Source organism: Fragaria vesca, linkage group LG6 (assembly GCF_000184155.1).
Source record: "Fragaria vesca subsp. vesca linkage group LG6, FraVesHawaii_1.0, whole genome shotgun sequence".
Lineage (NCBI taxonomy): Eukaryota > Viridiplantae > Streptophyta > Magnoliopsida > Rosales > Rosaceae > Fragaria > Fragaria vesca.
Window position 1 is genome coordinate 10,365,700 of NC_020496.1, and position 13,184 is coordinate 10,378,883.

A 13,184-nucleotide genomic window follows, 5' to 3' on the forward strand; every position below is an offset into this window, starting at 1 on the left:
AGCCCGAATTGTTCTTGGAGTAATGGACCATATTTGATATTTCCTAGCTAGTTCTTTTCTATTTTAAAAAGTTAAAATTAGCTACATTGTCTTTCATTTTCAATCTATATCAGCTAGCTAGCAATAAAAATCCACCTTAGCTATTTTTGTCCACAAAATTCATATCAAACATGCAACACCAATTTCTTATATACAGATGCAGCACATTATCCTCCTCATTCATAGTGAAATTCCCAAAATTTCCAATTTTTCACGGACTAAATCTCTAATTAAGAAAAGCTTAAGATTTCATGAAAAAGGGACAACTCGGATTAGAAAAAGGGAGGGCAGTTCAGTGAAATTAAAAAAAATGGTCCCCTAATCTCCAGGTGGGTGGCTCTCTGCATTGCCCAGTATCTCTTTTGCAGTCACTTTCATCCTTTTTTTCACTGTTGTAATGTAATGGTATTGCTCTCTGCAAGCAAATTTCACCAAAAGTGAGTCAGTGAGACTCACCAAAACACAAATGCTCTGTTTCTGTTTACAGTCCCCTCATTCCTTTCCCCTCCTGCTGTCCACCTTCAGACCCCCTTAGTCTCTTCTTCCTTCCTCCCCCTCTTTCTTCTTTCAGCTTTCTTCTAAACTTGTCACAACTCACAACCACCATCTTCTTCTCTAAATTCCCAATCAAAACTCATGCGCAGTAAGCAATAACAACAAGAACCCGCTAGATTTCTCAGCTGGACTCTTTCTCTCTTTTCCAGAACAGCATTTAAAGCAGTTTTTGTCACTTCTTGATCTCTGTCCACCTATCAACCATTTCTTGTCAAAACCCAACATTGAATTAGACCTCAACTTGGTTTATCAACTTCCAGCATTCTCTGTTGAACGCAGTCAAATCTTCATCCCAGCTCACTGAAACTGAGCTGCCCAGAATCACCAAACTTCACATATTCCTTTCGCGTTGTGAATTCAACAAATTTTCTTGGCAATGAAGGTTCGATGGTTACTCTTAGCAGTGCTACTCTACCTTCTTTTTATTCAGTTTAGCGCGGCAGACCCAACAAGACCCATGAACTGTACAGACACAACTCGCCTCTGCACATCGTTCTTGGCCTTCAAGCCCGAACCCAATCAGACCCTGCCGGTAATTCAGTCCATGTTCGACGTGTTGCCGGAAGACGTCACCGTAGAAGGCGACAACGGCCGTGGCTACGTTTTCATAAAAAAGAATTGTTCTTGCGCTTCTGGGGTCAACGAGTATTTGACCAACACCACGTTTACAGTGAGATCAAGTGAAGGGTATGTGTCTGACGTGGTTAATGAGGCCTATGGTGGCCTGACTTTCCTGCCCAATTCGACGAGGAGGGCCAGAAACGGCGCCGTTGTGTGGTTGAGGCTGCTGTGCGGGTGCTCGAGTGGGCTCTGGAACTATTTGATGAGCTATGTGATGAGGGAGGGGGATAGCATTGAGTCTTTGGCGAGTCGGTTCGGGGTCAGTATGGATAGCATTGAGAAAGTTAATGGGATTGTTGATCCTGATAATGCCACTGTTGGTGCTCTGTATTACATACCCTTGAATTCAGGTTAGTTTTCGACTTATTTTGTGTTTTTGATTCATAAGGTTTTGGTTGATGGGTATGAACTTGTGTGAATGAGGTTTGCTTTAGTTGACTTTTGGGTAAGAATGTGAATTGTGTTGACAATCGGACAGAAGTGAATTGAGTGAAGTGTTGATACTTTCCTAGCATAATGTGGAGACATAATGTATTTTGATCAGTTACATTGGATTTGCATCAGAAGCATTGGAAGAAAACTTTTTACAAATTTGCTGTTAAATCATTTTTGGGATAATTGTGTGGGTGCTATATCAAAACTACAAAAATCAAAAATGGTTATTATTGATTTTTAAGCCTGTCTATCTGTTACAAAGATGTTAGAAGTTAGATGGTCATTGGATGTGCATGTTCAGCTTGACATAGTGCTTATTGGAAAAGTGTTGTACTAAAGAATTTCATTTCTATGCTTCTAGTTCCTGGTGAGCCTTATCCTTTGGAGACTATTTCTCCTGCTCCCTCTCCTGCTCTACCGGTTGACAATTTGTCAGGTATGCATGTTGTTTATGTGAAGTTGTACTTGTTTTGTTAGAAATAGGGAACTGCAAGTTTTCCTGCCAATTTTCCAATCAAGAACACTATAGTGCCACACTACAGCATCATTCAAATTTTAATAAATTGTTTGCTTTTTCTTAACAGCAGATCGCGTGAATCATAAGGCGCATTTTCCCTATTTATGGATCGTAGGAAGTATGGGGTTAGTTCTTGTTGCGATAGTAATAGGTATAGTTTTATATGTGTGCCTGAGGTCGTCAAACTGCTGCGGTGAAGCGCAAAGAGGTCACTCAAAAGATCCTAATGGTCAGATTAGGTTCCATATTCTTCGGAAACCCAGTTTCTGTTGTGGTTCAGGAAGGTTCACTTGTTGCACGTCTTCTGATTGGAAGCAAACCAATGGGGATTCTAGCAACCAGCAGATAACTATTCCAAAAGGTCATCTGTCTGAACTATTTTTTCAATTTTTATCCAACTAAAGTTGACGTTCTTACTCGCTTTTTTATGTTGAATGAGTATTTGATCTAGGAATTAAAACCTAGTAGGCAGGGAACAATTACAACATATAAATGGGAGCTTCTATAACAGATTTTGTTGAATGGATATCCTTGTTGTCTACACCTCTATATTCCAATATTCAGAACTTCTAATACTTTTACGATACTTTTGTTTATCAGTTTATAATATGTAATCTGCTTCCTCATTAGAAGTACCAAAATGTGATCTTCGCTTGAATCTTGGAATGTCTGATGGCCCTCTCTACGTGTTGCAGCTCTTGGCAGTCATGTACTTGACATGGAAAAACCTGTGGTTTTTACATATGAAGAAATCTTTTCCTCAACAGATGGATTCTCTGATTCACGTCTTCTGGGACATGGAACTTATGGTTCTGTGTTTTATGGGTTACTTCATGAGCAGGTTTGGAGTTCTCTACTTTTATTTGCATCATTGATATTTTTTTTTTTTTTTTCCCATTAAGAGTCGTTCTCATACCTATGTGGCTATTCTGATATGGATTGAGTTCTCTCCAGGAAGTTGCTATTAAAAGAATGACTGTTACAAAAACCAAAGAATTTCTAGCAGAAGTAAAAGTTCTATGCAGGGTTCATCATTCTAATCTGGTAATTCACATTCTAGCTTTGGAGCTTGTAGCTTTGTGTGTTTCAGATCTTTGACTCCTATTTTGGTTTACTTGTGTCAAGGTAGAATTGATTGGTTATGCAGCAACTGATGATGAGCTCTTCCTAATATATGAATATGCCCAAAAAGGTTCACTCAAAAGCCATTTGCATGATCCTCAGAACAAGGGTAAGTTACTTGCTGATGCATTGTTGAGAATGTCCCAAGATTTTTTCTTTTTGGTTTCTTACTTTCAATCATATTCTGTTCCACGTTAAGAGTATTGCATTTTGGTCTAAACTGTTCCAGCCAGAACCCATATTTCCTTAAGGGTCACAGCAGAGGTTGTTGAGCCTCATATTACAAGGCTCACTTAGGCCTGGCAGGTAATACAAGGCTCAACTAGGCCTGGCAGGCTGATTTCCACCCTAGCTGCTTAACTCATACTGAAATATTGCACAAAATTCTCTCTTCAAGTTCTTACGTGGCATATCCATTCTCTAAATATAGTAACTTTTATCTTTAATGTTAATTGAGTCATGGACTTTGGATGTATAGTGCTCTATACTTGAATCGCGGGTATGTTTTTTAACCTCATTGTACTTGGTTATAGGTCAAACATCACTTTCCTGGATCATGAGGGTCCAAATTGCTCTTGATGCTGCTAGAGGTCTTGAGTACATCCATGAGCACACTAAAGCTCATTATGTCCACAGGGATATCAAGACAAGCAACATCTTGCTTGATGGTACCTTCAGGGGAAAGGTTTTAATATATTCTACTGATTTGATTTGTGCTGTTTACGTAGACATCTGGTGCATGTCACTAATAAGCATTATTTTCTTTACATTTTAGATTTCAGATTTTGGATTGGCAAAACTTGTTGGTAAAACAGGTGAAGGAGAAGCTACAGTAACCAAAGTTGTTGGTACATATGGTTATCTGGCTCCAGAGTAAGTAGCAATATTGCCAGTTGATTACTCTGACCTTAACATACTCAATGAGATTGATTGCTTCTCTCTTGTATCCCTGCAGATACTTGAGTGATGGGCGTGCTACTACAAAAGTTGATACATATGCTTTTGGAGTTGTTCTCTTTGAGATTTTATCAGGGAAGGAGGCTGTTATACGAACTGAAGGCACAGTTACAAAAAATCCTGAAAGACGCTCACTGGTATCCATTGTAAGTCAATTTGATGAGACATGATCAAATTTTTTATTTTTTTTGTGGGGATAAAAAAGCATCAGAATCCTGAACGAAAATTAACATATTTGACCTGCTTGTTATGCTAAAGTGGAATTCGAGAAGATTACAGACTAATTCACCGACTTGAGCAAGACTAAAATTTTAATGTCTGGTTATAGATTCCAATCAAGTTTTCGCCCCAAGGGGACATGATTTTCATAAAGAAATGTTATTGTTCTTTTATTTTCTTTCTTTATCGCCCTGTCAAAAACTTTTAAAAGATGAATCTTAAAAATAAGGAAGATCAGATATAATAAAAGGGCATTGAAATGTATGGATCAGTTGCTAAATTTTTGTTGAGAAACCTTCACATGATCAAAACATCTCTACTAGTGAGAAAATAGTTGTCACCAAATAAGAATGAAAGTCTATATTATGAGGTCAATTGAAATATCAAGGCTACTGGGAAGAGAAGTAAATGGTATGTTAGTTTTTGTTTTTCTGAAAATTGTAGTCGTTGCACAGCATCGAATACTTTTCTTGCGGACTTTTCATGTTGTTTAATTTACATAAAAATTTTTAGCTGTTCTTCTCATCTACTTTTTGTAATTTGTCTTCGCATTGGTTGAGGAATAGAATATATGATTTCTTTTGGTTGTTTGCATCCTTTTGGCCGTTCTTTTAACTTTACAGTTCACAAGTAGATTATACTTTCCAAATGTTTCTTTATCTAGCTCACTTGTTTCTCTACTGATGAAACATCCTCAATTTTTGTCTAATTTGCAGATGCAAGCAGCTCTTAGGAGTGCACCTGATTCCATGAATATGTCGAGCTTGAAAGATTACATTGATCCAAATCTGATGGACCTGTATCCCCATGATTGTCTATTCAAGGTAAACTATACTTGACTTTCACTGTCTAGATATGTGGATCCGTTTACCAGCTTTTACTAAGAGGATATCTGTTATACAAGAAATTGATGGAAATATTAACCAGATATGTTATCGTGAGAATTGACATGTGATTAACATTCATATAAGAAGGGGATGAATGTAGTCCTTAGTTTTTGTGCCACACTAGAAATTATATAATCAAATTAACTAGAAGAAAGAGAAAAAACTAGTTTTGGAGTCGTATATCACCAGCTGATTGTTATTCTTATTGCTCCTTGTTCTGTAGGTTTCCATGATAGCTAAGCAATGTGTAGATGAAGATCCCATCTTACGGCCTGACATGAAAGAAATTGTTATTTCTCTGTCACAAATCCTCCTATCCTCGGTTGAGTGGGAAGCTACTCTTGCAGGGAACAGCCAGGTATTCAGTGGCCTTGTTCAGGGAAGGTAGGGAAACAGAAACTTCCTTTTCATACCCAAGTCATTCATATTCTTTTGCCCCTCTTTTATCTGTAGTGTGCTTTGTATTTATAATAGCACATATAGTGGGAAGATCGTGGTATTTATACGTAAGTTTTGGATTTGTTCCTCTCGTTTCCCTTACCGGATGTTTTATTACCTCGTGGGAAATTTTTTGATTTGATGTAAAATGTGATGGAGATTGGAGAGAAGGGTGACTTCCCTGTAATACAAGTTAGCAGTCAGTTATCATTGTCACAACATCCTTCAGTTACATTGTTTCTTGTTACATGGGTGTTCTATACAAACCTAACACACACAAACCCCACCCCACCACCCCCCCTTATTCACAGATGCATCAGTAACCTACATGCTCTAGTTAAACTAATGACAACTCTTAAAATGGGATCGCTTTCAAGAAATGCTAATCTGGTATTCTTATATCACTATACGGTTATTTATTACATAAACTTTTACCTGGCAGATTCATTAGTATTTCTCCAAGAGGAGGACATAGTCGTGATGATACATATTAGCGTGCGAATTGAACATGAGGAAGAGGACATAGCACATAGTGATAGTACATACATACACATCCCTAAACTACTTGCAGAGTGAAGCTAGCACTCTGCGAGGCAGACTGAATGATTTCCGAGAGTGAAGGACAGCCAAATTATCCAACAGCAAAACATCACCTTTCTGCCAAGGAATGGCAACACTCTCCTCTTCAAGAATCTTCAAGCAGTCGTAGATGACATCCGCGGGCAGCGGATTGCCATCGCCAAAGGTAACAGCCTTCAGAGGATCATTCCTAGCATCTTTCCAGCCCGTATAGGCAGCTACCATGCTGTTGAACCAAATCTTCCTCTGCCTTGTGCTGTCGTATTTGACGGCCGGGATTGGCCCCATTATTGATTTCACCCCATCTTCCAACCATTCTAACTTCATCCCAAGCTTAGCAGCCCTGCCAAAAGTTTTAATACACAACAACATTGTAAGCTGTTCATAACTCACTAGCAATTCAAAGCAACATTTGTATGGGACTATATTCACTTGTAAACCTATACCTCTCCTCAGCTATGCCCTTGTCTTTGGTCAAGAATGTAGACTTCCAGCCACGGCCAATCGGAGAAGAAGGGTCATCTCCTTCGCCTAAAACCCGAGTATATATCAACCCATGCTCCTCCAATTTCTCGACAAATTCCGGATACTTATCTCTCATCCTCTCATACACAATGTGACTCAGAACAATAGGAGTTTCTCCTCCACTTCCAGGCTCCACTTCACAGAAAAAGAACAACTTGGAGGGAAACTCTGGCACCTGTAGACGACATGTCGTAGTTAAAAATCTTAACCTTAACCACTATACCAGAAAAAAAGTGAAAAAACAAAGAACGACATGCGCATATACATGGGCCATTTCGTGGTGAAATGGAATCTTCTGGTCGGGCGGTGACTCATTAGCGGTAAAAACCCGGCCCACAACGTTGGTCCGCGGGGCGGCTCCGCCAACATAGGGAAGCTCCTCGAACCCGAAAGCCTCAACGACGTCGTTGAAGTCGGAAGCTGAATTTAGCGGAAAGCCCCTGAAGAGTACGGCCCCGGATTCTCGTAGCAGGGCCTCGAGATACGGTCTTTGGGCTTCGATGGTTTTGGTCAAAGCAGAGAGAGTGAAGGGAACCGCCGGACTTGGAGATAGAACCGCCGGGAATCGAACTCCGTCGTAGAGCTTCTGCTGTGGGATTTGAGCTTGCACAAAAGTCCCTGCCATGGTTTCTCTCCGGGGATGGGGCGTGTAGTTGACGCGTCGTAGTGACAGAGTATGAAATCGGGGTTTCGAGTGATAGATAATGTGGAGGAGGGAGATGAACTCACCTGGTTGGGAAATGTGTCCAGGTTCTAAGTTTTTATTAGGCCGGTTCGGGTTTACATTAAGTTTCGGGTACAGGCCCAATAGTACGATTGGGGCAACTCGGCCGAGTCCACTCAGTATAGAAAAACGAGCGGGCCTTTGGTGAAATTCAAAAGCAGAGAGAGAGTGAGAGCCGGAAAGAGAGAGAAAGAAAGGGAGAGATGAGGAACGAAGAGAAACCGAGGCCGGTGAGGAAGGCGTTGAGGGACGTTTCGAACAGCCACGGCGGCGGCGGAAGGTCCTCGATATTGGCGACCACGGCGAAGAAGAAAGACAAGAAAACGGAGAGGCCGAGGGTCGAACACAAAGAAGAGGGTCCAAACGACGTCGCTTTGGACCGCCTCTTGCTCGTTCAGTCCGATCTATCCGCCCTAATTAATCAGGTACCGTTATCGATCTCTCTCTTTCTCGCCGGAATCCATGTGACTTCAATTTCAGATTATAATGGAAATTTTGATTATCTAGGGTTTTTTTGTTGGAACTGAATTTTGAATTGAATAGAGGATTAATGAACTGGTTTCCGTTGGGTAATTCGTATTTTGTGATTATTTATGGTTAATTTGATATCTTTAGGGTTTTAGTTTGGAATTAATTTTGAATTGAATGGCAGATTGATCAACTAGTTGTGGAGGCGTTTAAATGCAAGGCAGGAGCAAGCAAAGAAGTTGAATCCTTCTCACATTTCTTATCTGAAATGCATTCATCTTTGAAGGTAGTTGAAATTTTGCCCACCCTAATTTATATCCCACTTTGGATAGTGAAATTGGAGTTGAGTTTTATCTGTACTTGTTGCAATTGCAGCCGTGGGTGCCGAGGTTTCAGAAGGCTCTCTCTGGTACTGGAGAAGCTGCGATTGTGAGTGGAAACGAAAGTGGTGAGATTAGGAGTCCTGAAGTTGAGAGGAAGGAGGTTGAGAGCCTGGAAGAGTCGGATTTGGAGTCGTTGATCTCGCCTTCTCCCCTTGTTTCGTGGCGTGCTGACTGTACTATCCAGAGAGGGAAACAGCTGTTTATGCTTACGCCGCTTCCCATATCAAAGTCCCTGTCGTCCAAGCCCCCAATGCATTCCAAGCCTTTGGTGTTTGAGAGGGTTACGTCTAGTACTAGTGATAGGCTACCATTTTTTCATACTACTAGGGGTGATACAAATGCTGATTTACGTGGACGTGCCGTAGAGCCTATATCCTCTAAACCTTCTGATTCAGTTGTTACTGAGTCTGGTGTTGAATCTACACCGCTGTCAAAGATTGGGGGCTCCATGGTGATGAATTTGATGACTCCATGCTTAAAGTCTCCTCCTAAATCTTGTGTGCTGCTTGAACCCATTTCGGACTCCTCCCCTAAGGGACATCACCTGGTTTGTAATCGTAAGTCTACCCCATATCCTGCTGGAATCAGATATGCTGGTGATTCCTCTAGCAGTGATACCTCTGACGATGCAGATGCCTCACCAGATTGGTGTATGTCACCCCCTAAATCTTGTGTTTTACTGGAGCCATGTGATGTAAAGTCTTCGGATGAAGAAGGTCATATTCAAGATACACAACTGATTGGGCCTCTTTCAAAAGAAAGTGAGGATGTAGGAGGCACTCAACAATACAAGAAAGGTATTGGCTATTCATTTTTTTGCATCTTTACTATATCATGCTGGACATGTCTTGATTCAAATCCATAACCTTATTTAATCATAGCTTTGATCAATTGGCGTAGAACTTAATAGATATCACTGTACTAGCTGACTGGCATTTCTCAAGCATATCATATCTATAGAAAAATTGGTTATGACAATTGGTAAAAAACTCATCATAGAAAATTCACCAGAGATATGTACTTCATCTATTACTGGTACATGTATGACGGGTCAAAGAAACCTGAAATAGTAAGCAACAGTCATTTTAAGGCTAAGAAACTAACACTTTAATTAAAACTCATCATAAACCCACATCATATATTAGTGATCACTATAGAAACTAACCCAAAACTAAAACTCATTAAACCCACATCATTATATAAGTGATCACTATAGAAACTAACCAACTATCTTACTCTTCAAATTTAAACACAAAATCCATTCAAAGCACTAGTGGGATTCTGTATCTTGGCATATCATATAGTCGTACTGGATTCATGTTTAGTGGTTACCTAGGAATGCTACTGTAACTATGCTTGCTAGGCAAAAGCCAATGCTTAGATAAACTGCAATACTTCTGAACTCAATTGAAAACCAGAAGAAAAAGAAGAAAAAGAAGAAAAAATAAGGAATGTTTTTTTTCTTTTGACTTCTGCAATACATTCTACATATAAACAAATATGTAATGAACCTTTAACATATCAAAATGTTATCCATACTGAGACAACAAATGTTAGCTAAAACATATTTCAGCCAAGAAATTAATAGAGTTTTAGTAGCACTAGATTAAAACATAGAACTTTAATTTCACAGTAAAGAGGCTTGAGTTTGCATGGATCGGAGGGCCTTTAAACACAATGAGGTCAAGCTCATGACTGATATGGTTCTTAGCTAAAGCATCTTATGCAAGCCAAAGTTCTTTGCACAACAACAATATTGTACAAAGATGATATCATCTACCATGAACATAAATAACTTTGACGAGCAAAGACTCAGACTTCCAGAAACTAATTGTATGAGACATTGCTATTATTTTGGGTGATCATACTAGTTATTGTTATCATACTAGTTATTGTTTGTTTCATTACTATTATTTTGGGTGATCACATAGATATCACAAGGGACTTGTCTTGATTCAAATCATTTATTTCTTTGTATCAGAGCCTGTAGGTGGTGGCAGATTTGCTGTAGAAAGCACACCAATATGGAAACAAGCTGGAAGCGTAGTAGTTCACAAAGGCAAACATCCTGGTGAGAATACTTTAAAGAGGGAGTTGTGGATGAAGTTTGAAGCAGCTTCTACAAATGAGCTTAGTATTGATGACTCTGTAACTCAAAAAAGACTTCTCGATCTATTGGATGAGGCTTCATGACATTCCAAAGTAATGTTGTACAAGGTGGTTCTGAACTTCTGATATAGCACATGTAATTTTGTATTTCAACAGAGACCACCAGCAAATGCCTGTGGTTATCCAGTGTACTTGAAATGGTTTAGAAATTAAACTTTTTTGTAAGTCACTGTAGCTCGGTTTGTTAAAGAATCACTTCCTTGATTACTATGCTCACATCACGGTTCTTCTCTTATCAAAATCGTATACTTGTTATTCACACAGTCGATGAGGACTTAGAATCTCCTTCCACTTGAATCTATTTATAACATTGACCAATAGATTAAAGACCTTTGTGTAAGACTACATCTTCATCAACTCATCAAGTAGGACATAATTCATAGTTGTCTATATTTTTAGTACCAGCTAGTCAGCTACCAGAGCGAGCTTTTGAAGTCAGATATGAAACCTGAAGTTACAGATGATAAGTGTGCCTGTATTCTAGTGCCAGCTAGGAGAGGCCGAGAGGGTAGCATTGAAGTGTAGTTCTTGCTATTTGTCATGTTATTATGCTTGTTACCAATCTGGAAATTCACCAAGCAAGATTTCACCTAATAAATTGTAAAATCGATGAATCCTAGCCTCTATAGGAAGAGAAGATGTATCCACATGTGGACAATCAAGTAATGTTTTTGTACCAAACTCTCTTTTAAATTTCCAGAAAAAATTCCGAAGTGGTGGATGTGATTTGTCATAGTACGGTGATATTGAAGACAGCAGCACTGAAGCACCCAGGAGGCCAGGATGACCCAAGAACTGAATGTGAAAGTGGTACCTAGAAGGCTAGAACACCAATGCACCATTATGATTTCCCTTAACAAAATATATGCGTCAAATGTGAGCAACCTACAACCCTTGAATGGTTTCTCTAAGAAAGAAAGTGGCTACGTATATAAATCTACAGTTTCAAAATGTATATATGAACTTAAATATGTCAATGCTTGATACAGATGATTATGTTGTATGACTTGCTTCAATTCTAGTTCCATTTGTCTAACTACTGTTCAAAATAATCATAGCCCATATGACCATACAAGAACTGAAGAACATGCTAAGCGTTGAGTCATGTGGGAGATCTTGAAAAAGATTGAGGAAAACATGATATACTTGGTACTTTGGTAGAATCAAATCGACCGCACGGCAATCTTCTTGAAGGTATACACCCAAATTTAAGAAAGGAGGTAGGAGAGAAAAGTGAGAGGGACGCTAAATAACCGACTTTCAACCTCTTTTCTTAAATTTGGTGCCATGCCTTCAAGAACTTTGTCATACGGTCAATCTGATTCTCCCAAGTATATCATGCTTTCCCAAGTCTTCTTCAAGATCTCCCATATATCTGCATCCGTGACTTGACGTTTAGCATGTCTTGCTTGTACCATACTTTAAAGTGTCTAATAAGCTGAATTTGAATACTAACACGGGCACACTCATATATTGTCGTGATGCTCACGTAAAACTTATTTTTAATTGTCCAAGTTCATCTAAGTTCTTGGGATATCAAGAACAAACTCCGGTTTTTGGCAGATATGTATCAACTATGCACGCCCACGTAGCCGCAATATAAGTATAATTTGATGAATAATCCTGAATTTGAATTATCTCTCCGTCTTCATTGCAACTACCGATGTCGCTCCCTCTCAACTACCTATGCATATTTATATAGGGTAAGCATGTTATGTTTCTATCCACGTGTCCTTATAGGATACTAATTCCCTTTTCCTATTCAATAAAGGATAAATAACTTGCCAATTAAAAATCACATTCCTTTTCCACCAAGAATTTAAAGGATGGATCAGTTTCCTAATCCTTTGTGGATGAGGAAATAATGAAACTGAACACCTTTGTGATGGGCCTCGTCCTTTGGGCCTCAGTGTAACTCGAACTGTGAAAATGAGCCTTTAAAAGTTCGAAGCCCTCCATTTCTTGTTTTCCAAGCACAACTTAGCCATCTTTGGAATAAGGTGCCACTCTTGTTGCTTATCTGATAGCTCATGAACAATTTGTCGAGTAACGAATTTATGTTTACTATGTTCTTCAAAGGTTTTGGTGCTATGTATGTCAAATAGTTTCCGTTCATTTATTATTGAAATACTATTGGAAGGAATTATAAAGAATGGGAAGTAATCCTATCAATGTTGGTGCAATGGTTGTATCATATTGATGCGATCTATTGTAATTGAATATTTACAAACCGTACTAAAGATTAGATCATATGAATGAAATAGGTTTCAAGAAACAAAAATTACACCACAGAAAACAACAATCAAAACCTTTAATTGATCAGAGAAAAGAAAAACTATAAACATGAATTGAAAACCAATCACCCAAGAGTAACCCATAAATCCAAACTGCACAAATCCATGTCTTGTAGTTGAAGAGTGGGTAAAGATACTCACCTGGAATTCTTCGAGCCAAATCTGGATATGATTTGGATTATGTTACTCACTACGCACACTTTTATAGATACAAACCCAGAAAAATCCCTCCTCTTATCCTCTCTCTCTCTC

General features: G+C 39.0%; 3 protein-coding genes across 3 annotated transcripts; 2 read left to right on the plus strand and 1 right to left on the minus strand.

The window, feature by feature from the left end:
- The first annotated feature begins 478 nt into the window (after positions 1 to 478).
- On the plus strand, positions 479 to 5,842 carry LOC101303531 (lysM domain receptor-like kinase 3-like). Its single transcript, XM_004302807.1, has 11 exons — positions 479 to 1,565; positions 2,012 to 2,086; positions 2,235 to 2,528; positions 2,863 to 3,008; positions 3,122 to 3,211; positions 3,293 to 3,398; positions 3,823 to 3,974; positions 4,065 to 4,162; positions 4,245 to 4,392; positions 5,182 to 5,289; positions 5,576 to 5,842. The coding sequence occupies exons 1-11, from the start codon at positions 971 to 973 to the stop codon at positions 5,738 to 5,740; spliced, it is 1,977 nt and encodes a 658-aa protein (XP_004302855.1). The 5' UTR covers positions 479 to 970; the 3' UTR covers positions 5,741 to 5,842.
- A 343-nt stretch (positions 5,843 to 6,185) lies between these two features.
- On the minus strand, positions 6,186 to 7,623 carry LOC101303823 (clavaminate synthase-like protein At3g21360-like). The gene is made up of 3 exons (XM_004302808.1): positions 7,160 to 7,623; positions 6,816 to 7,069; positions 6,186 to 6,712 (listed from the first exon to the last, which is right to left on the minus strand). The coding sequence occupies exons 1-3, from the start codon at positions 7,517 to 7,519 to the stop codon at positions 6,352 to 6,354; spliced, it is 975 nt and encodes a 324-aa protein (XP_004302856.1). The 5' UTR covers positions 7,520 to 7,623; the 3' UTR covers positions 6,186 to 6,351.
- A 198-nt stretch (positions 7,624 to 7,821) lies between these two features.
- Positions 7,822 to 11,163, plus strand: LOC101308489. The gene is made up of 5 exons (XM_004305212.1): positions 7,822 to 8,043; positions 8,271 to 8,372; positions 8,462 to 9,266; positions 10,451 to 10,617; positions 11,038 to 11,163. Exons 1-5 carry the CDS (start codon positions 7,822 to 7,824, stop codon positions 11,161 to 11,163), a joined length of 1,422 nt encoding a protein of 473 aa, XP_004305260.1.
- Positions 11,164 to 13,184: the final 2,021 nt, after the last annotated feature.